The sequence below is a fragment of the Falco biarmicus genome, chromosome 3, assembly GCF_023638135.1.
Source record: "Falco biarmicus isolate bFalBia1 chromosome 3, bFalBia1.pri, whole genome shotgun sequence".
Classification (NCBI taxonomy): Eukaryota; Metazoa; Chordata; class Aves; order Falconiformes; family Falconidae; genus Falco; species Falco biarmicus.
Genome location: NC_079290.1, coordinates 117,590,690 through 117,617,571, shown reverse-complemented (window position 1 = coordinate 117,617,571; position 26,882 = coordinate 117,590,690). Strand labels below are relative to the sequence as shown.

General features: G+C 45.4%; 1 protein-coding gene across 1 annotated transcript in view; it reads left to right on the top strand.

The window, feature by feature from the left end:
• CSMD2 (CUB and Sushi multiple domains 2) overlaps positions 1-26,882 on the top strand; it is a 305,956-nt gene that overhangs the window by 79,665 nt on the left and 199,409 nt on the right. The window contains exon 5 of the mRNA XM_056332990.1: positions 5,980-6,187. Coding sequence (XP_056188965.1) covers positions 5,980-6,187 — 208 coding nt within the window. The remainder of the gene's footprint in view (positions 1-5,979; positions 6,188-26,882) is intronic.

Here is a 26,882-nt window from a genome sequence, read left to right as displayed (position 1 = left end):
AAATTTTGTTTGCTTGGTGTGTTTTTAATGCTTGCCTGAATCAGTTACGCAGCAGTAATATGTGCTGCTTGGGGTATTTCTTTGTACGCTTACCTATTGTTTTGGGGCCAAGGGCTTTATACTGCTGAAGGAGGGGGTCATACAGCCAGACTGACCCTGGAGAGGGACCGCTATCATTGCCAGTTTAGTTTGATTAATTACGGTCCTTTGCTTTTTCTTCAGATTGGGACTCTCATAATTTTTTTTTTTTAATTTTTCTTTTGTATTTCACTGGAAATGTGTGCAGAAAAAACATTCGCTGCAGTTCAACCTTGAGTGTATGCGATGCAATACCCTTCTTAGAAGGGAAGGAAATTATTTGCATCAGTGGACCAGTGTTTCTTCCAGTCTGACAGGATTTCTCTGATACTGCCTTTGCCCAAAGGAAGGCTGCTATCTGCTTGCTCTGCTATTACTCAGACATTTGTGTACTAGACCCCAACAAGGGAGGGATTAACCTCTGACCCCAACAAATGTTGAAGTTGAGGGTTGACAGCGTTGCAATTTGTGATCTTTGCTGCAGAGAAAAGACCCTTTTTGCATTTTTGTCTTGAACTGTCAAACCCACTTTTAATTTTAACACTACCCTTTCAGTCTTGAGTCCAGCAATGATGATGGTGGCATCTGATACACTTCAGAAGGGAGGAATAAAAAATCCTGTGGTGCTTGCACCAGTGTTGTATGAATTGCTCTGGCAGCAAAATAATGTGCTTATTCAGGTGCACTTGCGTAGCAGTGTGCCTGCAGGTTCCTGGAGGGAACTGCTCCTTTTTAATAGATTGGGGCCCTGATCCTTCAAGACTTTACCTCGAATAAAGCCAAAACATTTTTTTGGAGACAGGAACCAGAAATCTTCTCATGTAACATTTATCTCTTATTATTCTAGGAAACTAGGAAGTAGCAAAGTCAGCCTGCAAATTGACTTGTGGAATTTGAAACCCAGCTGCACTCCTACTATAAGGAGGCTTTTGGTAATCAGTAATTTGTACTTGGTTGATAAACTGGTGATACAGGCCTGAGTTCCTGCAAGGGGCAAAACGATTTGCCGATTGACAAACAGGTTTACGCCTTCATTTGTAGGGAAAATAGTGTTTTCAAAACTCTTGCCTGAAGAAGAATATCTTTTTCCCCCGAGAGATAAAAGATCTGTGTGGCCTATGTAGCTTATAATTAAATAGTATTGGCTTACTGGTAGTTGTCACCTGAAAGTTTATTCAATGTGTTTGCACATGTTCTTTTATTTTCTAATATGAGTTGGAGGTGGGGTCATGCTGCTGTGTCAGATCCAAACAAATAAAGATGAAAAGTGCCTTCTAGCTGAGCTGGCGTTAAAATCTCAGGGGCAGCGATCTTGGGAATAGGCTTATCCAATGTCGCTGCGAAGGGCAGTGTTTGGTTTGGGGACTCTGCCCTTTCCTTCTTCCCCTCCTCTCCAGCACAGTGACAGGTGTGAGACAAGTGTTGAGAACAGTGTGAGTTTCTACCATGCTAATCGATACTCCCTTTTGGTTTCTTCATGCTCTTTTCTTTGTGCTGGTCGTCTACTTTGTAATATCCTTTTCGATGTATTGGTAGCCTTGTCTCTGTTCCAGTGTTCGTGTAGTGAAATAATCGAAGATGCAAAGAAATGCATGGTAGAAAAAACCAAGAAACAAAGATGTTTGCGGGGGTGTGCCAGGACCGCAAGGCTTTGAAGGAAAGGAGTGCTGCAGCGTAGCAGCTTTATCTTCATAGGATTTGTCTGCACTACCTTTACCCAACTCTCAGTTTTAGAAGTACAGGGCTTTTTTATTTATTTATTTATGTATTTATTTATTTATTTATTTATTAATTGAGGACAAGTGTAATCTCACTAAGAAAGGAAAGGAGGAAGGAATTCCAGATGCAGAAGGAATGGCTCGGAGAAATGTGTCTCTGCAGAGCCGGTGAGAGTAGCTAGTGCTGCGGCTCGCCAGTGGTTTTGAAAGCACAGTTATATCAAAATTGATTCTTGGACTCTGAGCTAAAAGAGACTATAAATTCAGTCCGCACAGACTCTGCTCGGGGTGAGTTATGTTTCTTGCTTACGTGGCCGGAAGGTTTAAAATTGCAGTGATCTCATTCAGGGAGCACCAAAGCAACAGAAGTGACATCTCCATGCTGATCGGCGAAGCAGGAGCGCGCAGAACTGGGTGGCAGCTGTGGCTGCCCAGCAGAGGAGCTGGGCTGTGCCTGGCGGACCATGTGTAACCGGGAAATTCGCCTGGAGGACTGAGAGTCCTCAGCGAGTCTGGGTCAGACTGTAAAACCTGGGCTAAGCTGACATTTATCCCAGCTATAATAATGTGTGTCAGAAATATCTGGGATGGTTTCCTCGTTGCATCTTGGTTTTTTGGACACGCTTTCTGCACAATTGTTCTGTATTCACAGAACAAACCAAGACCTTTATCTTAATCTAAATGGGGCCTTAAGCCCAGTCCTGCCAGTCTAGCTGGGTTTTTTATCTTGACGGTGCACTGGAGGCAAAACCCCTGTGGACTCGGAATGCTGTCTTCTGTTACGCTGTAGCCACAGAAGGAACAACCCTCGCTGGGGTCATTTAATTTCAAATAAAGCAAAATGGTGCATTTGAAGCACCAAAACAGTATCTGGAAACATCTGAATCTGTTCTGTAAAGCTCTTTCATGCATGCGGAGAGAAGTCTTGCCCAGGTTGTTTGCTGAATTTAAGTAGAACTGATAGGTTTATGATTCTGGTAGGCAGTTGAGTAAAAATTTAGTAAGCCAGCTGAGAAGTTGAGAACATTTGTGAAGCTACGTTTTTAAGCATATCAAATATGCATAATCTCATTAAAAGTGGTCTATCTTCCTAACTCACACAGCTGCTTAGACTGCACTGTGCCCAAAATAATTGAAGGGCTGTTCAAGAAGATTTTAGAAGATTGTAGGATATATTTACACAGTAACAACCTCTACAAACTTAGGAGAGTGTGTATTTAGAAATGGATAGGAAGAATACATTTTCCATTAAATGCCTTTTGCAATGAAAAAATTTCAAGGAATTAAAAACTCCCCTTCAATTTAAAAAAAAAAAAAAAAAGAAGAAGAAGCCAAAATCACCATACCTTTGGCTGGATCTTCAGCTACTCTAAGTTAGTGTTCAAGGAAAAATTTACGCAGACATGAGTGGCCCAACTCTGAGTTGTGATTAAAGCAAGCTCTAGCGGTACCCACGTCTGTGTAAATTTCTCCTTTAAAATTAGGTTAGTCCTGTAAAAAAAAAAAATAAATTATATATAGTCCCGTTGTTTAAGAAATCTAATTATAGCATTGAGTCAAAATTCTTGAGCGTATTCGCTGTCGCCTCCTGCATTCCTTCTAGTATGACAGCAGCTTTCATGGACCAGATCAGGCTCTGATGGTGAACGTGGCTGAGAACTTGACATTAGGAGCTGCTTCTTTGAAAACGCTGTGTTTGCTGTTGGGGGGTGTGTGTTCAAGGGGTCTGCGTAGACCTGAGCTGCACGAATGCATGGTCGTAGTGAGGAGCAAGCGTTTGGTCAAGAGCTGCTGTGCCCTTGACCCCGCGGGGTTCGCATCCAGCGGCTGGGTTGCTTGAGGATGTCTCGTGGTAGCGGTGTGGGACCTTATTTGCAAAGATGCTTGGAATGGTGCCCAGGGCCAGCAGCAGCAAACAATGATGTTTTAACACATCGTGCAGGAGGTAGCTGCCCCTCTGGAGGTAAGTCTGTCTTAAGGATAAATTGCCTCTTCAGATCCCCGTGTGTTGCTGAAGCAGCTGATGACCTTGCTCTTGCTCTCTCTTGCTGCTGGGCGTGTGGTCTGAGTTCGCTGACCCAGAATCTTATTTGCATCTGTTTCTCTCTAGCATCTGCAAGGGCACTTACTCATGAGAAATTACATTTGAACATACCAGTAAACTGGTGAATTGTGCTTATCCTCTCAGGCTAGGATCCATTCATCCTCTAAAAAGCATTTGCATTCTGCCTGACGGGGGAGGGGGGTGGTGGGGGGGGGTTGAAGTAGCCCTTTTACTTTTTTCGTAGACCTCCTTTGGAGGTCCCACTGTGAATCTTGTGGATGATGCCTTGAAGTTTGAAGGGTTTTCTGGTGCTTGGACTAGACGAGAGATCTTTCAGCCTAAATTTATTGAGGATTCTAACTGTACTTCAGTGTCTGTGAATAACTTAAATTCACTGACATTATAACTGCAGCAGGTACACAACTTTGTGGTAAGAGAATACCAGGAATAGAGCGTTGTGTTGGGATTTCAGTGGCCTTTTTCAGTCCTAGTTTTGACTGCTGGAATAGTCCAGAAGCAGTTGCATGTGTGCCTACAGGTGTGGGGATTTTTATCCTATTTTTTTCTGTCTTGCTGGGAGCTCCGCCGTAACGAGCGATGTGCCATCCCCGACTGAGCACAGCAGTGGTTGGAGGCTCAAAGGTGCCGGTGCAACCTGCGCGGCGTGTTAATGCCACACGAACAAGACGTTCTAGCCTGGGGTGTTCCTATCGCCGGCGCTTGCCATCCGTCACTGGGAAGCCTGTGCCCGCCCGTACCTTCTGCTTGCTCGGGTGGCTGGCTGGGCTGGGACAGCAGATGGCTGGGGGAGAGAAAAGCTGGCATGTGTATTTGTCTGACTTTGTCTTTCAAGTTTCATCAGTTAGAGGCTGCGGGTTTCAGCTCTGCTGAGAAGACCTGATAGCACAAGTTCCCAAGTCCTGAACGGGTCTAAAAGCTGAAGGGTCCTCCCGAGCAGCCCTGCAGCGCCATCCTGCCCTTTCCTTAGGTGCCAACGACCCATCGCACTTAACTCCTGCTCTCACCTGTGTTAAATTTCAGTTCGGAAGGGTTTTTTTTTAAAAAACATTTGTAATGAAAATAAGTGTTCGTGATGTAAAGCCCCAAGCTCCTTGACTAAAGCATCTGAAATGCTCAGTAATACATGTTGTAAAGTTAACAGGCTTTTCTTAGCAGCTTTCCAAATAAATGCTGAGCTGATGCTGCATGTACATGAGCAGTGAGCTGCCCCGGTGCTGGTTAATTCTTGGTTTCCTTTATCTTCCTGCCCATGTTTTCTTTAGATCCCCCTCCTTTAATTGCTCTAACGGCTCCTGCTGCTAAAAGTCAGGTTGTAAAAATGAAGGAACCTGCAGCAAAGTTGAAATCCAGTGTATGACCAGGCAAATGCCCAGGAAATGTCCTTGCTAGGTTTCTGAACAAAGCCTTAAATTTTTACCACTATGGTTTTGGTAACCACATACTTCCTTAAGAAACCAGAGTCAACGAAGACCCGTGAGGCAGGGTGTGTGGGAGCTCCACTCCTTTTCTGTTAAATACAGTGTTTGTACTCTTAAGTCTTGTTCTCCCGGGATGTTGGGGGTGTTTCTGTGGCTGATGAAGGTGCTGAGATCTACGTGAGGTGGAGACCAGCCTCTCCCCGCTGTGACGTGAGGTTTGCAAAACCCTCTCGGTCGCTGCCTTCCTGCTGGTTTTCCTCCAGCTTGGCTGGCTGTACGGATGGGAGGAAGCTTGTGGGAAACACCGGGGGAGGATCCTGCTCAGGAATAAAACAGAAAACTTGGCCAAGAGCATGTGAGGAAAGAGTGTCTTGACAGCGAGAGACATTACACCGAGAGCTGCCTCCCCAGGGAGGTGGTGGAAACTGTCACTTGGGGGTGTTTAGAGCGAGACTAAACAAATCACGAGTAAGTGTACGGTGGGGAATAAGCTGGCACTTGCCAGGGGACACTGGCTGACCTAATAGGATTTTGCATCCCGCAAGGTATTTGTCTCTTAATAATAGTATGTAGTAAAACACATCCTGACAAAAGCAATGGGTGTTTTAAAGCTTTGCTTTGAATTGGGGCTCGTTCTTTTTTTTTGGTGTACTGCTTTGCGCATTCCAACAAAATCTGGTAACTTGCGTTCTCTTTCCAGCTGATGATGCTTGTGGAGGGACTTTGCGGGGACAGAGCGGCATTATCTCAAGCCCTCATTTTCCTTTGGAGTACGGCAATAACGCGGACTGCACGTGGACTATCCTTGCTGAACCTGGAGACACTATTGCTCTGGTTTTCATGGATTTTCAGCTGGAAGATGGATACGATGTTTTAGAAGTTGCTGGAACGGAGGGATCTTCGCTCTGGTATGTTGCTGCTGGCCATACTTTGTTGTGGTCTGTACAGTCGTGTCGTACCTGCTGGTGTTTGTGTGCGCAGATCCAGACTTCACAGGGTGTTGGGAGTGAAGAGGGTTTGTGCCAGAATGAGGGTAGTTCCTGGTTATCCCCAGGCAAAGGTTGTTGCTGCCTTCTAATGAAACTCCCTGGGATGCTTTTTATTTGCTTGGTAAACTTTGCAGTGGCTGTCGTCTACTTTAAATCATATTCTCTGCAATAAGATTTCAAAGTTTAGCCGGTTAGAAGAAATAAAGAATTAAAAAAAAAAAAAAAAAAAACTCGCCGCGGAAGACCCAATACTTCAAAACCCAGGAAACCCTGCTCAAACCTTGTTTTTCCTGAATTGTTTTCTGATTATTGCTAAATATGTTGCTGACAGGTAGACTTTACTGTTAATGAACTTTGGGCAAATGTTTCTAGAGACAGTTTGTCCTTTAGACAGAAGACTGCGTATAGAATTTCAATACCTCTACCATCCCGTCGTTAGAGCACTGCTTTCAGAAATATTGCTTTTATGTATAATAAATGCCACACTGATATTTTTTTTTTCCCTCTGGATATAAAAGAGCTACCCAAATGATCAGTGCGGTGTAGTCTGAAGTGAGAGCTTCCAGAAGGAACGTGATGTATTGCTTATGTTGCTTTTATAGCAAAGGACACCTCTGCCTCTAGTCGATCTAGACCCCGTGATCTTCTGCACTGTGGTTGCACTCAACAAATGGTTAAATGTCCTAACTAGCAGCAAATGGAAGGGAGTAGTCTTAAACCCAACATCCCTCCAGAAGGGAAGAATTAAGCGTTTGAAATAATTAGGTGTTGCCTGGGATTATCAGCAGGAAGTTAAATTACGATTATTTATGAGGATTGTGTCACAGCCACAAATAACATTCATTTAAGTGATTTATACTTGCCTGGCAATTATGGGGGAATAGGATTTGAATGTCTAGAACGTATTGATGTGAGAGAACTTGCCATTTACCATGTACCAGTTGTTTACTGTTCCCAGGACCCCTTTGAAAATTAGATGTTGCTGTTTCGTGGAAAAAACCCCTTGTTTATTAGCATGCATTAATATTTTAGGGCACTGTTAGTTTTTAGCCATTACGTACTGCAGTGAGGATCAGTCATCTGTGGTGTGTGGTAAAGATGAATGTCGCTAGTTAAGAAACATTATTCAGCCTGGAGTTGTTGCCACTGCAGCGCTGTGTCTTGTCATATCAAAAATAAAACAATGCCTGTCAGAGTGAACTGCTAGGGAAAAAAAAAATTAATAAACTCCCCATAAATACAGCATGGTAGACCTTTAAAAATGGCAAATGTGTCTTAGAAAATTAAGCCCTTTGACTTTCAGTAGCACATGTACGTGCACATGGATTCTTTTTAAAAAAGGAAATCTAGTGGCTATGGAGTTTTGAAGGTAGTGTGTTTTACAGACACGGGTTGGGGGGCCTTGTCAGAGGGAATAATGATGCATTTGCTTTCCTCCTTCCCCCTTGCCCCCCAGGTGCCCATGTGCTGCATCTTTAATGATGCCTTTCTTCCAAATGGATTTTCACTGGGAGTTGGATGAACTCTGTGAGCTGTAGCAGCAGTGGACTCCCGTTTGAATCGGCTGGTGGAGCAGCCCAGGCGAGCTGCGCTGTGTTAATGAGTGAAACAGGTCACAAACATGCGTTGCAGCCAGAAGAAGCTGTTCCTGCCTTGCGAGGTTCATCCTGCATTTTATAGTCCCATGAAATACACATGGGCGAGATAAACACGGCAGTCAATTCAAAGGGATCTCATTTAGTATTCTTGAGAAGGAAACTTTTCAGTCCCGTAAGCAGAATTACAAAGAGTCTTGTTTTGAATTGCATTTTTCAAAGCCAGCCTTCACAACTCAAAGCTTGATAATTAAATTCAGATGACTCATTTTTCCCATTTTTTAATAATTTTTGCCCGTAGGGGGAAAAAAGTGGAGCTCCTATCTCCTCTTTAAACATGTTGATATGATTCAGCTTGAAAATATAGCTAAAACCCTTCCCCCCCCCCCGGCGGGCCCCCCCCCGAAAACCTAGTTTTAATTATTTGTAATGTGGCAGAGAGACTAATGGCCAAATAAACCATTCTATTGAAGTATCTTGCAGCTAAATATTTCATTTCCTAAGCATTATAAATAGTTTTAATCTTGTCCAGAGATGTACTCCAAAAAAAAAAAACCCAACCAAAACTAAATTTCATCTGGAGTATAATTCATATGTATTTTCAAGCTATGGAATGTTATCTGACGGTGGTGTTTACGAGACCACAGCAGCAGTACAGCTCGGCGCAGCAAGCAGGCTTACTAAAAATCTCCTGTGTTGTCATTTACCCTCCCCTCTTTAAAAATAGATGCTGCTTTGCTTTTTTACGAGCCGGCTTCCCTTAACCCTCCTGCCTTGGGCGGTCGCCCCGGCTGCATCGGCCGTGCTGCACACTGATCTCGGCGCGCACAGCTGCTCCCTGGGGGAATCCCCTGACGGGTTGCGTTTGGTCCTTGACCTGTTGGATGCGAATCCTGCAGTAAAGTCTTGAAAGGGAAAGGGCATCGCAGGTCTAAGCATCCATACGTCAAGCCGAGCAATAGAGCTGAGTAGCTATTTGAGACATATTAATAAAATAACACATTTACAGCTCTTCTAACCGCTATCGTGGTTTCTCTCAGGAGAGCTTGGGCCTAGATTTCCTTGACAGGTGAGAAATAAAACTCTACTGAGCGGAGAAGAGGAAGGGAAGAAAAGTAGCAGTGTGAAAAAGAGCCTGTCAGATTGGAAAGGACAATGGGGGGGTCTCCAGGCTAAAAAGAAAAATGGGAAGGATGGCAGTAGCTGCCCTGTTCTCCTCGGAGGTTAGCTGGAGTGGCCATCCTTATCACATCCGTATCACATCCGTACCACATCCCTTCTTTACAAGGATGCACTGGAACAGGAGCAGGATACGGAGTAACGTGGTCTCTTGCATCGTTATCTCCAGACTTTTTCTTGTCTTCAAGGCTTGGGGTTCTTTCCCCCCTTATTTTCTACTAGCTCTGAGGGATCTGAAAGAATTAAGGGAATTCTTCTCTATAATTACATGTAAAAGAAGAAAACCCCTGCAAGCAGCTTGGGCTGCAGCCCTTAAGGGGACTGAGCTCTGCTGATCATGTGCTTTGTGTCAGCGTCTGCTCAGAGCAGACTAAATCCCTTGGCTAACACTTCTCAGGAATATCTGCTGATTATGGCTGTCGTGGTGCCCACTTTAAAGCTTTTTCCGATGGCAAGCATCCCCGTGGGTGCTCAGCTACGCTGAAAATACCGAAGCGTTTCAAGCTGAGCACCTAAACCATCCCAAGACTGTGATGATAAGGAAGCCTCCAAGCTGGTCCTGGCTGGCACTGAGCCTGCTCTGGGGCAGATGCCTCCCAGCCTCAGCTTCCCTTTAACAGCTCGGGGGTTGCTCTGAAGCTTTGGGTAGGGCTCGACTTGGGTTAAAATATTGTCTTTGATCCCCTGCCTGTTCTTCCGTGAGTCCTTAGAGAAGTTTCTTGGGGGATGCCTGGGGTGACAGGATGGGGACTCCAGCAGGGGCGGTGGGAGCCTGGGTACCGCTGCTCGAGACTGGTGGCCGTACCCTCCTGTTGTACCTCCAGCATCCATGTCCCCCCTGAAGGTTTGGAGGAGGGAGCAGCGTGCGGTGCAGCAATTGCGTGGCTGCGCTCTGAGCACGCTTCAGAGGGGGTAACTTTTTACTTCGCCTGTGGTGGAAGAGGTCTGGATTTCCCGTGTTTGTGCCTGGCTGCTGCAGTTCAAGTACATGCAGACAATGAAAATGGGGTTGTCTGTCTCTTACACTTGTTTCTGTCATCTGTTTAGATCTCACCTAGCTGGTCTGGGACCTGTATCTAATATTAGGTGTAATGACTTGGATTACAATTATTAAAGCATTATGGTGCCATTGTCAGAGAAGGTGGTGATGGAGGGGATGACTAATAATCCAATTTATTTGTGTGTGTTTACAGGGATTGACTAAGATCAAGTGTGCATTTTGCTGGGTATGATGCAGGTATTTAAAAAAGAAGGTTTTTGCAGCCATTCCAATACAGCTGAAGCAGGCAGGATAGGTAAAGATCAAAGCCTAGTTCACAGGCTATGCAGAGCCGCCTGCAACAAAGTTCCTCTAGAGCAGGGATCTTCAAAGTTGTGGAAACGTAGGAAGACAGTCTAATATTTGCCATATAAAAAGTTTATTTTATGCTGTTGATTTGGAAGACCAGGCGATAGTGGAGATGCTGCAAGCTTCAGCCCATCTGCTGGCCGGGTCAGTGGCTAGCGATAGCCTTTCCCCCCAGATGATGTGTGGCGCTCCATGGCTGTTCGTTCCACTGATGAAACTAGAAACCTCTGCTCCTGCCAGATGAATTAATTCTATGAGGTAAATCTTAACAAGTATCTCGTTTGTCTGTGACAGCCTGTCTGGCATGTTTTGAAGTTCATTAGATGTTTCTAATTTTCCGATGGGAAGTTTACTTTGAGGTGCAGATGACTTCTTTAATAATGAAGCTTTTCAAATCTTTCATAGCTATGTTGTGTTTTGCAGCTGTGTATGGTAGGTTATCAGAGTCCAAATTGGTCAGAGGGACTGGGATTTTAGTTGGGAAAGGTGCTCCTGTTGCTGTTACATAGTCATGTGGTGTTTTTTCAGATCAAAAAATACTTCCGTATGTGAAGGGTCAGAACCTTTTTGAGTTGTTCTTTAGCCTTGTATTAGGTTCTAGTGTAGCAATTAACCTCTTGCCCTCCGTAACCTTATTTCACATAATCTTTTTGCTTGAACCAGGCTGCAACAGAACGTTACCTGCCAAAACACCTCATAGTCCTGCACTGAGAAGTTGCATGTTGACCTGGGAATATGATTTGCTTTTGTATTCCTTCATTTGCCACTAGATCCTTGGGTTTCTGTCCAAATGTTGAGCCTGCTTAGCCTGACCTATAAAATCCCACCCTAACTTGGGAATGGAAAGTGCTACGGCTGCTTTTCGATTTCCTCGGAGCAATCCAGGCTGTGTCCACCCTTCTGAATGACAAACCAGTAATGGTGCATTTCCTCTTGAACTTAATTAGTTTTCTTTATTGCAACTTTTACTGAATGTGGCTACATTTTTTTAAAAAATTCACGTGCTTATCTTCAAAAGAAATGAAGCTGCCACCCACTCCCTTATTTATTTATTATTATTATTTTTAAATCGGGTTCACGGACCTTTAGAAACTGCTTTCTCCTCAACTTCCTTAATTCTGTATTTTGTTCTGAGACGACATGAACACATACTGAATTGCTGTATTAATGCAGAGTCTTGGGTCGGTGGTATCTTTCTTCCCGATGATCCTTCTCTTGACTTAATTATTCCACGTTCTGGAACACAAGTCTTATTTCAGCAGGGGGGGGTTGCATCATCTGTCAAGTTGCCCCTCTGCTGCCCTCCCACTCTTTGAGCCTTCCCCAGTCCTTTCCCCCGTGAAACATTTCCCCCCTTCCTGTTAATCCCATGCGAAGCAAATGCCGTGGGAGAAGCAAGGCTGCAAGTAACTGCCAAATCGATGGAGTTTATTCCTGTCTGAATGGTTCCTCCTCTTCAGTGTCTCATCTTCATTTTGCCTTTTCAGCCTTGGAGCTATGTTTTGCATGTCTGTCTTGCACAGATGTTTTCCCTCTCCTCCTTAGAGCTGTTTTTGCACTGAGTTTTGGTAGAATTTGGGTTTAGCTTTGTCTCTTGGTTTCCTAGAAGTGAGGGAGCATGCCTTAACGTGTACGTGTGTGCTATTTGGCATTGCTTTTCTAGCACAGCTGTGCCTGATGTGAAGGCAACGCAGGCATCTTGCTCTGCTTCAGCTCTCCTGGAAGGAGAACTGAGGACCTCTGAGTTCAAGGTTCCTCTGGTTAATTCTGCAATATCTTCTTTTCTGGAGCTGAGCCCAGGGGAGAACCCTTTTGGACATCAGCCCTTTCTGGGAAAGGATTTCCTAAGTTTTCTCTTGCTGCGTTTCTGCGGGGAGTTGAGTTAGAGGGAATGATGGTTGGGAGAGTCACCTGTTTCAGCAGCTCCTCTTAACTGACTTCATTTCTTTCCTTGTCATTATCTGCAGTTGACCCTTCCCTCCTCACTAGCCTTGGCCATCTGCTGAGTGGTTTCTAATACTCATTAAAGTTCTCCTATATGAGATCGGCTTTGTGCTTCCCTCTTGATGCCAGTTATTTTGCGCCACCGGCCAGGCTAATCTGTTCGCACATCTTCTGCTCTACCCTTAAGAGATGAGAGTACCGGTGTCCTTGAAGGTGGCTGGTTCAGATGATGATAATGTTGGTGGTGAAAAACTCTTCCCTGTATGTGCTTCTAATGAACCAACCTATTTTCTTTATATCAAAGCAGCTTCTGATCCTTGGGTAGCTGTTGCGGAGCTTTCAGCCTGTATTTTCATCTCAGACCTCAGTCGACGCCTGCTGAAGTCGAGGGGCAGGCTTTGGCCGCAGAGGGCTGCCGAGTCAGGCTTTGGCGCGTTGGCACTCGCTGCCGTGCGTTCTTCTGGCTGTATTGCAGCTCGGGAGCCCTGGGTCTCCCGCTGACGTCGCTGCCGCTTACACCGATGCTGCTCCCGCTCCGGGTTAGTGCTGTTTGCATGGTCTGGGGGTGCCGGCTGGGGTGAAACTCTCATGCCCCAGACCTGCGTGGGAGCCTGGAAGGGGTCCTCCCCCCCTGCTCCCCTGCAGCTGCCTGGTTCTTTGCAGTGGTTCTGTAGACCAGATTCCCTGGTGACTGCTTTAAAATGATTTTCAGCTCACACTTGCCACTTTTTGAATTCTTTCCAGTCAGTAATTGCTTTTATTTGCAAGTTGACAAGCATTAGCCTGCCCTGGTGCATGCGTGAGGCTGAAGGCTTGAAGATTATTGTGTGTCTTGAAATAACTTATCCCATCGCTAGTTAAAGCCTAGATAATGCAAGTGTGAAAGTTTTCTTTTCCTGTGCGATTAATTAAGCTTCCGTATTGTAAGAGCTAGTTAACTAATGGATACTTTATCTGTAATACTTAGATGTTTTTCTTCCATGGTAATATTTTCCATAGGACAGGGAATGAATAAAAAATGCGTATGAAGTGGCTTTTGAAATACTTATTTAAATGTCAGTTACATCTTTGTTGGGATCTGGCGAATAGCCTTCTGTAGTGACTGGTATGGTTGGGCTTTTTCTTTCTTCCTAAGCATTATAGTGCTTTTAATTGGAAAAATATTCTACAAAGGCTTTAGGCTGCAAAATACTGCTTTGGTGGGAAATAGTCATTGGGAGCCCTCGGTTCCTGGTGGTGGCTGTGAGGGAGAGCTGATTGCTTCCCTCCTGGATGCGAATGATCCGGGAGTGTATTGATGGCTGGTTTGAAGTTAAAGGATTGGTGATGCTTTGTGGTTTCTATAATACGTTATTATAGAATATACAATATATAGTATTGCACATTGTCCTAGAGCTCCTTGGCCAGTTGTACCGCAGAAATAACTGGGAAATTCTGGAAGAAAGGGCCGATCAGGGTAAGATGTTAAAAGATGCTCTGTGGTTTGTGCGTGTGTTTCTGGTAGGGAAGGGAAGATCTCGACTGTACCCCGGCTGAGGAGGAGAAGAAGAAGAAGAAGAAGAGTGTGCAGATTACGTTAGCTCTCATCAGCTCAGGACGTAGCTGACAGCGTGTGCAAGACCTTCCCGAGGTCACTCAGCGGCAGAACTCCCCTTCCCTTGCTCCGGCTGCCCGCCCCGCTCCTGGGAGGCGTGAGCTGGGTGCTTCCGAAAGCCTGAGCTGCGCTGCTGCCAGCAGCCTGCCAGGGAGGGAGGCTTCGGTGACAAATTACACCGAAAGGGTCTCACGACCTCTCCCACTCATGTTTCATTCAATAAAACATGATTAGATTTCGTATACCACTTCCTGGCTAATCTTATTTTTCCATGCATTAATATGATTAATTCTGTTTGCTAGATAGTAGAGAGCTTTTCATGAATATTCAGGCTAGCTTTTTAAGCCAACGAAGAAGATGCTTTTAGGCTGAAAATTACCCTGATCATGTTTTAATTGTCCTTTTTATCCCAATTTGTCCTTTGTTGCTGGTCACCTCTGAGGCAGAGAGAACCCGATGTGGAGGCTCCTGCTCCTCAAGGGATGAGGTGCAGGAAGGCCTGTGGGTGTGTGGAAAATCCTTGAGGGTTACTAAATGAAGAAAGTAATATTCAGCTATTTCTGTCCTAGATGCAAGCATGCATTGGAAGTAAAAAAGACAGGCTTGTTTGCAAGAGCGCTCAATACCTGCAAACTAAGGAATTTTTTTGAAAGACAGACCTCGTGAAAATTAGTATAACACAACGGGCTGAAAGCTGAAAAAAATATTGGTAATCTCAAGAGTACCTTCTGGATGTAACCCAGAAATCTAAGTGACCATTTAGATTGTAAAATGGTGAATAATACTTCTATTTGGCAGGGGAAGGAGACTGTACGTAAGTGCAAATGATGTCACAGGTTGTAAAAAGTTGGACACCTGGGGTCCTCTTTGAAACACCGTGTCTCCTCTTCCACTGTTAGTGTGGGACACTGAGCTTCCCCAGGAGAGGCAAGGGTTTGGATGAATAGGTGTTGGTGGGAAAGACGACGGACTTGACTTCAAGGTCCTTCTATGAGATGTCTTTGCCTTTCCATGGCGGTTTTTTGGGGGTTTTTTTGTGTGTGTTCAGAAAAGGGTTCATGTCATTTTCGGTGCAGGGCTTCGCCGCCGTTGAAGCTGCCGGGGGATGTGCAGATGCAGCGGGGTCTGCCTGTGCAGAGTATTCCCTCTGTCCTCCACAGCTGCATTTACGTGTCAGAATCCGTCTGCCAGAGCTGATAATAGTCGTGTTTTACACCGCTCACCCTTATCTACAACTTCCAAGTGCAAGTGCGGAGGCAGCTCTGCAGCTGTTCTCATCCTCTCAGAGGCCTCTTTCTTTGGGGGTTCCTTTGTGGGCCCGTTCAGGGGTGCTTGCTTATATTTACAAGTTGTGTTAAGGAGTTTAAGTACTTTGTTTTCAGATGTCACTTGTTTTACGAAACACATTTCAAATGGTCTTTGCCTGCTGGGTTTCCTTCCTGAGGTTCCCTGCAGCTGCTGCTCGTGTGAAAGTGGGGGTTTGCTCACCTGCGTTCAGATTCTGCAGCTGATAGATGTCTTTTGGTGCTGAATTCATCCTTTGTGTTTAAATTTTTTTTTTTTGCATGTCTAATGCTAACATATCTCATTTCCTGTGATTAAACTACAACTCCCTTCTAATTTGCATTACACGCTAATTTATTGAAGCTGGGCAAGAATGGCATTTAGCATGGCTTGTATAAACTCAAGCTGTGGAGAAGCGTCATTTATTCTTTGGTAATTTTCAGGTCACGGGCATCTCTTCAACCTGATCTTTCCACTTGTCTCTAGAAATATTGAAGTGCATAAAATACAGGGAAGAAATACCTATAGAGCGCCTGCTTTAGGAGACGTTTGGTGGCTGCTGAGAGTAATGCAAAGTACGTGTGTGTTAATTTCTGCTTTTTAGAGAAAGTGTAGCCCTCCAGCAAGATAGACGGGTGGGATCAGCACCTTCCAGTCGTGACAAATTGCAGCAGGGAAATGTAAGTGGCCCCTGCTCATTCACACTTGAGCAGCTCCACCGTCCTTCCCTGGGTATTCTTAGAAGCAGGCTGAGACGGGGAGTAGATGTGAAGGGAGGAAAATTTCAGTGTTTCAAAGATTAGAGGAACACAAATGTGTTTTGTTACACTTGCTCTCAACAGGACAGATTAAATAAAAGTGTTACTACAGCCATAGAAATGGAAGAACTATTCCGGTGAAGAATGAGAAAGTGTGTTTTCACAGCTGGTCTGTTGTATTTGTTAAAATATATCTCTGTATCTGCGACATGTCTTGACAAATACGATGGAGCACAAAAACCCCATATTTATAATTTTAGGTTAGCCAATCTTTGGCAATTTAATAGCTGTAGTGCAGTCCTGGAGTCCTCTTGTCCTTGAGTAACAACCTTTCAGCAAAAGTGGGAAAAACCAGCTTCTGTTCCTGTGATTTGTTTACTGCTGGCCGGACCTGCTGCTCCTTCAAAAAATAAAGATGCTCCGGCCAGGATCAGGAGCGGATGGGATAAGCAGGAGAGTGCAGAGGCTATTTTCCATTCCAGATCCGTGCGATGCTTCTGGGAGCGGGCTGTGCGTGGAGGGGCTCCTGAAGTCAGAAGTGGATTTTCAGAAAGGGAGCTGGAAGCAAAAAGCGTTGGCGAAAGGGCTGATAGCAGCTCCGTGCCGGGTAGCGCAGGATCTGCTCGTGAAGTGCTGTCTGAGGTCGAAGGTGTGGAAACTTGAACTGTGGAAACTCATTCTCAGGGTGAGATGTTCCTGCCGAGGGTTCAATGGCTCTTCAAGAAGTTAGTCCAAAACCTGGTGCCGAGCTCAGGGGACAAAGAATGAGCTGATAGGCAGAAATGTGAATGATTTCTGTTGTGGGACAGAAGAAGAAAATAATGAGTTCTGTGAGTTTTCTTGCACCTGGGTTATCTGCGCTTCCCAGTGCTTCCCAGTCCAGTGGTTTCTTTCTGCACAGGGATGGGGTTTGGCACGGGGACGATTTTCTGTCTCGCATGCTCCTTGATGTTTTCCTGTCTTGCATGCTCCTTGACTCCAGCACGGGCTGCAAATCTGGTAATATCAGTTATTAAATACAGACACTTAATCTGAAGTATCTTGCCTCTTCACGTCTCCGCTGTCTTGCATGGAGATCTGATCAGCCTTCCCAAAGCCCAGGTGGGGGCAGGAAATGATGTTTCTGGATTTGTGTGGCTACTGTGTTTTGCTGCTGCTTCTTGGTGGCGTTTTGTTTTGTTCATGGCAGGTTGTGATCTCTTCAGCTCCTGCTGAGTTTATTTTTGACAGCCTTGGCTGTTTTACAGTGTGGATGTTTGGATTCTTCTTCACAGGGACCTTTCTTGCGGCTGGATTTGTAGCAGGGATCAGGAAGATGCCAGGGCACCAGTAAATATCAGAGGATTAGTAATAGACAAAATGCTGTCAACAGCCAACATCTAACGACCGTCTCCCTGGGTGCAGCTAGCTGGAGTTTTCCAAGGCTCTGGAAAACCAGAGGCGTTACAGTGCTCTGCTGATGTGGTTTTGTGTAAAGGGCGATTCCTGCCTTGTGGAAGTCCAAAAAGGCAAAACGGGAGCAGCTCCCCCCCTGCGCCGCAGCGGCCCACCGACCTGTCCGTGTCAGCAACGTGTCAGGAGCTGCTTTTCCACCAGAGACCTGAAAACTCAATCAGCTTTTCCCACGCTTTTAAAATAGGCATTTTTAGTTTGATACTGCCCGGTTGGGGCGCAGGGGGAATACCCATCTCCGCCTGCTTACCTTTGTCTTCATTCTACACTTTCTCTATTAATTTTTATAATCATCTCTTAAATGATGGAGCCGCTCAAATTAGCTCTTTTAGTCAGAATTACCTGCATTAAAGATCTCCCTTAAAAAGGCAGGCATAAAAGTAATTAATTGCTTCAATTATAATAATGTGGCTTAGCTTCTGGCTTTCTGTTAGAAAAACCTGTTTTTGATAAGTCAGCTGTTCTTAAAAGGGGGGGCGGGGGGGGAAGTACTTCAGGCTGGAATCTGGCATGAAGGAATTTTGAAATAAGGTTGTTCGCTCTGTAATGTAACAGAATAAATTAACACCATTGATCCTGGAGCGGTGCCCGGTGCTCCAAACAGCCTGATGGTCAGGGCAGTGCTCTTTTTTTTTTTTTTTTTTTTTTTTTTTTTTCTCTCCTACCCCCCCCCCCCCCCCCCCCCCCCCCCAGTCACAGACACTTTGTGTGACTTTAGAAACCAACGGGGTATTTGTTCAAAGCCTCAAAGCCACCCTGGAATTTCTGGAGCCTGGAAGAAAGTCAAAGGGAAAGGAGAATGAAAGGAAAGTCTTGACAGACGTTTCAAAGCCAGCCCATGTGGTGTTGGATGCTGGGTGCTGAAAACTGACTTGGTGTGGGTGGCTGAGGTCCCAGGGGGGTGGTGGCAGCAGGGATGGGTTGACCAAGCACTTAATTCAAGCCTGCTGCCTTTTATCCGAGGAACTTGGGGTGGCTGCTCTTGTTGTGGTTACCGGTGGGCTGTGGGAGGTGGATCCTGACGGTCAGAGCAGCCGGTGTGAAAAGCTCAGGCAGTGCCGTCCGCGCCGCTCGACGTGAGGACGGTCACTGCAGGTGGAGGAAAGCTCACGGTAAAAAAAACAACTTCTGGTCTTTTTAAACACAGGTAATGCACGCTGTGATTTCAGCTTCGCCTCCAGTTTAGAAAAGAGAAAGCTTGTCAGCATCTGTATTGTCACATCTCTAAAAATAGACAGTTTTAAAACTGTTTCTGTTTAAGCAGGAAGGTCTGTATATTGCTGCTCAATATCTGTCTGCTCTGCCCCCACTGCCCGCCAACAAGAAACTTCTAAAAGTAGAAAGGACCTCAAGTACCCATCATCCAAAGCATGTTGTCATTGATTTATTATTTTTTTTAATCTTAGACCTCTTAAGGAACTACAGATTTTTAGCATGAAATTAATATATTGGAATTTTTGTGGGAAGAATAAGATGCTCGTTAAATTTCGCAACCCTGGAATGTGTATAAAGCAGAGCTTGCAATTAAAATTAATTTTGAAGCAAGTTAGCGGAAGTTTTGTTAATGTTTAACATCTTTAAGGGTGCCGTTCTTTGTAAAATTTGGACTAATTGAGTCCAAAGGGACGAAATAATAGGTTCTGCATTTGCTGTGGATGTTAGCTCTTGCTTTGCTTTTGGTGCTTTTCCTCTTTCTTTATACAAGTTCTGATTTTAATAAGTTGCCAAAAAAGTAAGTGTTTTGCTTTTTATGCCAAATTATCAAGAAACCATGTTTTGAAATCTCTGAAAGACTGCAAGGAGTTTTTGGTAAGGACTTGACGCTTGCTTACCTCCGCTGACTCCACAGCGTTTGCAGCTGTGAAGTTCAGGAGATTTCAAATTGGATGTTTTTAAATTTTCCTTCTAAACATTCCGTTAAGACAGCTTGCATCTGGACGTGTAGAAGTCTGGGGTGGACTGGAGGCTGTATCCTGACATCCACCCCGAAGTGCTCATTGTTTCATTAACTGAGACATAAACCAGTCTGAAACATTTGGAATTGTGAACTTCGTGTTTGTTCCTCTCCTAAACATTTTTTTCCCGGGATTCTTTTCTTAAGCATTTTTATAGGTAGCAATAAAAGTAATGGAAGCTATTTCTGAGTATGTGGTTGCCATAATAAATCTGAGACCAGAAACAGACCTCAGCAGAGCTTTGAAACGCCCTTTGGCTTGCAGGTTAGAAGATGCTGGAGTTTGCAGAGTTAGTGGTTTGTAAGGCTTTTCCCAGCAAAGTCGTATTGAACTGAAGTTTAATACATTCAAGCGAGAATATCTGTAACAGGCTGCAGGCTCTGCCATGCCTCTAACGCTATAAACAATGTAGGGCTTGGAATGGGTTCTTAATGGCACTGTATTGATTGAAAGGGTAGAAAGTTCATCTAAGCTGTGGGTAGTTCTGGTAATTTCTTTGCGAGTTTGAGTGCTGTGTAGCTGTAATTGCTGCACCGAGCTTTGACTTAAAAGCAGCAATGCTAATGAACCCGTTACCATACGTTGCTGCTTTGGGTGGTCATGCTGCAAGGTGTCTTTGTACCACGTGGTGGGTCAGTCCTTCAGATGCCTTGGCTCGTTTGGCATTGAACTCCTGCGAGGGAGGTGCTCAGGTCCTCCTAAGTCGGTGGGATTTCACAAAACGAAGGGCTGGCTGCAGCCCAGGTTGTTGCTTACCTGCAGCCTGTGCTGGTGCGTGGGGCTGCCCCCGCCTGGGGCAGTGCTCTGCGCTTCCCTGGGAACCCTGACGTTCCTGTCCCCTTGTTTCTCCAGCCTGCTGAGGTTCCTCGGGATGGCAGGGCACCCATCTGGCGTGGCAGCTGCCCCCCAAGTTTTGTGTTGGCCGTGGGCTTGCTGAGCCTGTGCTCCATCCCATCACCACATCGCTGACGAAGGTACGGAGCAGCATCGGCCCCATGTTAACGGCTGGGTCAAGGTGGATTATTATTATTTTTTTCCCAATAGAAAGTGGACTCAATATCTGCTGCCTTTCTGCTGTCATAGGCTGTTTAATGTCAGACCAAAGCCTGTGTTTCAGGATTTTTTATCTGATGAAACACTTGGAAATACAGAACAATAGGCAGCATGGAGGAGTCGGCTCCGGTGACACGATTCACATCAGTTGAGGAGATTGAGCAGAAAAGATGCAGGTTGATCTCCTCGGAGAATCTGGAAGAGGCAGAGGAACTGCAAAGAGCACCTAGAAGGTAGGTTTAAAAAATAAAACATAATGAAGTAAAGCCCACCGGCAGTGCTTTCAAGTAGTCAACAGTTTCTGCAGTTGGAAGACTTCACGTTGCGTTAAGGTCACGCACGTAGGCTTTTTATTAAAAAAGGGACGTTTTGCCCTTGTAGGTTCTTATTCCACTTCTGGGCAACTTGGCTGCTTGCTCAGGTGTTACAAGCCTCTTCATCTTCCCGAGGAAGCACGTTGATCAGCGCTGCCGGCATCGGCTGCTGGAAGGGACTGGCCCAAGGTCCCGCAGCAAAGCGGGGGCTCGGTCCCACCGAGGACAGAGCTGCTGGGAATGCAGCGAGGAAGGGTTAATGTGTTTGCTTTGTCTTAGCTGTGTTGGATGTGAGGCCGCGTTTCATTCAGCATCGGCATGAAGCTGAGCAGCTACTCTTCATTGATTTCTCCGGGAGTTGGATCATCCTGGGATTCCCCACCTGAAAGCGTAAGCCTGGCTGAAACCAAGTGGGTGGTGTGTCGTTCCCTTCATGCACGTGTAATAGCATCCTCTACTACTAGTAGTATTCATGTGCCCAGAAGAGGAATTAATACCTTCATCCCCCTGATCTAGCCAATATGGTGGATCATCCAATAAATTAATTAGAAGTAATAGGCAGTTGTGAGATAACGGCTTTACCATCCCTCTCTCGGTCAAGTCCTCTTTTACAAGTAACCACTGGGACTCTGCAGCTGACGTTTAATTGCCAGTTGCTGTTGAGTAAGTTCTTGGGTGTCTTGTAGGTTCCCAGGTAAGTATTCATATCTTTAATTTATTAATTGACTTAAACTTCAGTGAGTACTTTTTTTATTATTTGCTGTTCTAGGAAGCATAAAACTTTTTGCGGTGAAAGTGATGGAAAATAGACTTTGGCAAATCAAGCAATGTATCTTGCTGGTGGTTGTGGTCTCCTAAATGGTAGTCTGATGAAATATTTATTTTTCATGTAGAAAAAAAGATAATATTTTAACCATATTTTGCACGTCAGTGTTCTGTGGTATTTTATGCATAGTATCACGCCCCTAGAGAATTGCAAGTCTTATCTGTCTGCCCAAATGAACACACCTGCTGTGGTTTTATGTGAGGTTAGGAAGAGCACAAGCAAATATTTATTTTATCAATCTAAATGATGAATTCCGCGAAAGACAAAATTGGCTCTGTCAAACTGCTGCTCAAATTGCGCTTAGCACCTGCTTTTTTTTGGTAACTATTAGCAAATAAAAGAAACAGATGGGTTTGCCATTCGGTGGGAGTGGCACCCTTTTGAAGACCTGTTTTATTATCTTCACTGGAATGTGGAATGAGGATTCCGTCTCCCCAAGAACTGCAAGGTCAGCGGGCATCATCTGTGCTGAACACATTCCCTTGGGGTGGGGGGGAATGGGGGAAGCTCTTAAAACTGTAGTAGCCAGCATCCGCAAAGCAGGGCTCTGCTGTGCTAAGCGTTGTACTGGCATGCAGAGGATGAGTTTGTTACTGCAGTGATTTGTGATCTAAATCAAAGTTAACAAGGGTGGCAGGATGTACTGCCTCTCTCTCAAATCTGTACAGATGGGTATGTGCTCTGTAATGCTCAATCTGTGCTTTGTTGTAAGATGGGCTTAAAAGAAGCAAGCTGTTGCTCTCTTTACTACAGTCCTGGTAGGTTGTGGTTGTTTTTTTTGGGTTTTTTTGCTTCTAGAAACTGGTGTCTTTTTTGGTCACGTTAAAATCGAACTGTGGAGAAAAGCAGTTATTGATTCTGTAAAACAAAAAGATTCTTTGCTAGCCATTTAACGAGCAAAGAACGCTTCCAGTTTCTGATTTTCGTAGGAGTGTTTAGGCTATAACGTCTCAATTAACTCATGACAGGGCCCTTTCTACAAAGTCTCAAAGTCATAAAGTATTAATCTGTTCCTGACTAAGCGGAGTTTACGGGGAGGTCTCTGCCAGGCTTGCCTGATGTCAGGCTGCCGTGCATTGTTCTATTAAACACACCGAGGGATGCCAAATCTTTTTAGCCGTGCGTCTTTTTAGGGGTGCAAACCACACAAGCCCCAAACAAGTACATTGAAAGGCTCAGCTCCTCACTACAACGTCTGGAAAGAATTGCGATGTTTTGTTTTCTGAGGATTGTTTTGCTGCTAGTCCCCACCTGTGTGACACATCCAGTGCATCAGTTAGCTTCCGTGAACACGATTTCTCGTGGTTGTGTTACACAGCAGATAAGGCAAGGGTGTAGAAGTATTGCTGCAGAGAACATCTATTAAATAAATCAGCTATTCAGAAATATTCGTAGTGCTTCCACTACTACTGCTGCAATACAAGAGGTTCTGGACTATGTCTTCTACACACACAGGAGAAAATTGCTGGCGTAAGGAGAGTGAAGGCGAGATGGGGGAGGTAGGATGAAGTGCTGTTGTTGCCATTTAACACGTAAAAGAGGGAATATCTACAGTGATAGACTTGATGTCAGCAGCAGTGCGAGCGTAGCATCCACGTCTTCTTACAAATCCTTTATGCTTCTGTGCTCAGATTACAGAGTGGTTGGGGGTGTGTGAGGGTGTGTTTTGTTGGGGTATTTTTACGACAGTAGGGGCATAGTGATATTTTGGCTTTGGGGTTTGCTTGTTTGGTCAGACTTTGAAGTCTGACCCGAGCGTGATGTGTCTGGTACCATGTGTGGAAGTGCCGCTGTGGCTGCAGTGTCAGATCTGTGTTTGCTCCTGCTCAGAGCAGAGGGAAGCAGATTCCTGAAGGCTTTGGCTAAAGATCTAACTCTTCTGGCTATTCTCTTCCACTCTGAAATTCAGACCCTTTGATGCCCCCCCATCGGGGTGACAGGGAAAGCAAGCCCTGTCCCTCTCTGTCCGCTACCCAGATGGATCCATTTAGCTGGCTTGTAGGGAAGGTAGTCCAGCTAATTTTCTCCCGCAGAATTTACAAGGTGTTCTTTACTCATCTTTCCCTCTGCAGTGACAACACAGGTAGCATGGCAATAAAAATTATGTTCCTAGGTCTGTTATAATGTCATTAATACTAGTTTTGAGTACATGAGTGCGCAGAAGCTTGCAGTGAGCCTAAATTGTTCCAATACTGAAAGAAACCATAGGCGTCAGTTGGTTTCTTTGCATGCTTTCACTACAGTGTGGAAAGCGGGTGAAGGAGCCTACCCCAGGCCTCTTGGACATCTTACCCCCATGATAACTGTATTAATTCTTCACACACACCCCTTTCTCCATCAGTTGCCCATAGGCTCTTCAAAGACCGTAGCTTCCCTGCTGCTACTGGAAGGCACCACCAAAAGTGTCAATTTTTCATTGTTAATGCTCAGCTCTAACAATTATTTCCATCTGTAGTCTATACACCGTTCGCGTGAAATCAGATACAGGTGAAAAACTGCCGATTTCAAGCGTGCCGTTTTCCAGACTCTCCTGTTCCCTCTCAGTCCAAGATTTCCCGCTGCAGATAACGGGGAATTTATTGTATATTTTGAGCTGGCAGTCAGAGTTGTCCTTCAGCCTCTCAGGCTGCGTGTCAGCCGAAAAGGCTGGCAGAAATAGCCGTAGTGGGGGTTTATTGGCGTGTGTGTTTGCAAAGACGTGTGTGTTTGCAAAGACGTGTGTGTTTTGAGGCAGCGCTGCAGGTATTTGAAGACATTCCTCATGAACAGACTGCGATGTGCTAAATTGAGTGGAACCTGTGTGCCAACTTCACAGAGCATGATTTTGCTTGAATGCCAGTTGTTTATGAAGTATTCAGGTTGAGGAATGGAAGACACAAAGATGTCATTAAAAGTATAATTGGATGGGTAATATTGGACCTTTTTGATGCATCTTTTTTTAACCACTTTGGATTTGTAATGTGCCAAAAATAGGTGCGCAGTCTGCTGTGACCATCACTAGTACAGCTGGGAATAGATTTTAATTGATGGATGCTGTCAAGATGTTAGCGGCCAATGCAGTCATGAGAACCATTAAAATGATATTTCTTGTCACTGCTCACTTAAACACTCCGCTACCAAGTCATAGCAGAGTATTTTTTATTTATTTATTTTTTACTTAATGCTGTCAGCATTTGTACTGATTGCTTACTAGGGGGTGTATCCTGGGTGTTTTAAGTTTCCCAGCAGTGAGAGCTGCTGACCACCAACTTCATCTCCAGGTATTACAGTAGATGGTGCTAAGACCCTGACAAAACCCAGGCTGTGGACTAAGGGACAAGCACATCTTTGGAGTCTAGTTTGCTTGTGACTTTCTGAGCTGCAGCGTTCCCCTTGCTGTGCACAGGAGGTAGGAAGGTGGCATTTAACGACGGCTCTCTGGTGTGGTATGCTCCGTCATGGGTAATGTGGAAATGTTCTGGAGTGCTGCTTTCGTTGAGTATTTCACTGTTTCCTTTTGCATGTGTGCAGTATGTATGGTGGAGGAACTGGGTTTGAAGCCTTGGGTTGAGAGGGAGACTGGGTAAACCTTAGCCTGGAATGAAATTTTACATTCAGGAAAACTGGCTGGTAAACCTGGAACAAGGACACGTGGGCAAAGGGAGCAGCAGCTTCATACACAAGGCAGCATTTAAGCATGGACACTTTCCCTGCTCTCTCCTCCTAATATTTTGCTTTTAAAAAAATATAGAGAGAGAAATTTGAAGAGCTTAGGAGCAGGGAGCAGAGTGACAAGGCTGTGCTCGTGGATCAGGCAAGCTGGTGGAGCTCTGGGCTTCTACGAGACGCAGGGAGAAAAGGCTTCAGAGAGCCTCAGAAGCAATTGACCTGCTCTCCAAAGCGCGGAGCTTTCACAGATGGCATTACAAGCCCGATAACCTCTTGGCCAAGCAGTGCTTGCTGGTTATTTCGCTTTAGCTGCAAAATACCGTGAGTCATCAGCCTTTCTGTAACAGACCTGGTCTTCTGGATCAAATTTAGGCTTGTTTGAGCCAAAAGAGGTGCTGCCCCCTGTGTCAAAATGGGGGCTCTTTCTTTGGGAACCTGCAGGAAGGTTGTGGTCAAGAGGAGAAACCTCTCTATGAACCAGCTGGCGGTTGTCCAGCGGGTTCAGGAACCTGTGCAGGTTCTGGGTCTGAGTTTGTCCACCTTCCCCAGGCTTCCCTCTGACTGCAGAGAGTTAGCCGTTATACCCGTCCTCGGAGCGGGCACTGCTGTCCCTTCCAAATGATGCTGCTCTCCATAAGTTTGAAAGTTGAAACCCAAAACTTCTTTCCATTGTTTAGATCGCTTGTGTAGGAGGACCCCTGCATCTCCATGTTCCGTGTTAGTTACACCAGGGTCAAAACCCACCGGTGAATCTCACGGGAAGGTAGGTGCTTCCACTAGAGGCAATTGGCAGCAGCTCCTCTCCACTCCCAAACCTTGCCAGGGTTGGGGACCAAGTGTGGTTGTGGAGATGACCCATCCTACCCACCACTGTGCAGACATTGTCCTTGCGCGAAGCTGCGTACACAAGCTGGGAGCAGGATGCTGTGTGTCCCACAGCCGCCTCCTGCCGAAGCAGGTCAGAGGGTTTGAGCTTGAGCCGCTCACTGGTGCAGGGCGGCAGTAGAACGTGCTCTGTCCTACCTACCTTGTCGTCTCTGGGGCATGGGTGGTGTGTGCTGTGGAGAGGACCCACAGGCCGAGCGGGCCACCAGCTAATGAGCCCCGGCACGATGGAGCGCCTCGTGCTTCCCCCAAGGCAAGTCTGTGTTATTGGTTGCCCCTCAGGCTCCAGGACCTGCTGAGTTAGAGGAGCAGAATTCCTCTTTTGTGGAAGGAGCGTGTTTTAACTCGTGATTTGGAGGGGAGAGCAGGCGGAGAAGACTCATGGCTGTTTTCTTTGTGGATAAGCATGAAACATCTATCTCTAGCCCGCACAATCCTTCCTGTTGCCATCAATATGGAGCCAACTATATTAATACTGAATTATTGCCCTGTCTAAAAAAATCACGGTTATCTAGCATTTGCAATTATTTTATTTGGGCTTACGAACTCTGCTGAAACTTCACAAGGAGCTGCAGTTGCAGAAATGATGAGATGAAATTGCAGAGGGTCACGGTCTTATCAGCAAAGCAGCCCATCAAAGTCTTCATTTCCTCCTTTGTGCCTGGATATTTTTTTCCCTGCGGTGAGCTCCTTGCCTGCCTGTTTGTGGCTCGTGCCCTGACCTGCGCCGTTCTCTTGGGTGTTTTTCCTCCTCAGCTGTGCGGCCTGTTCTTTGTACC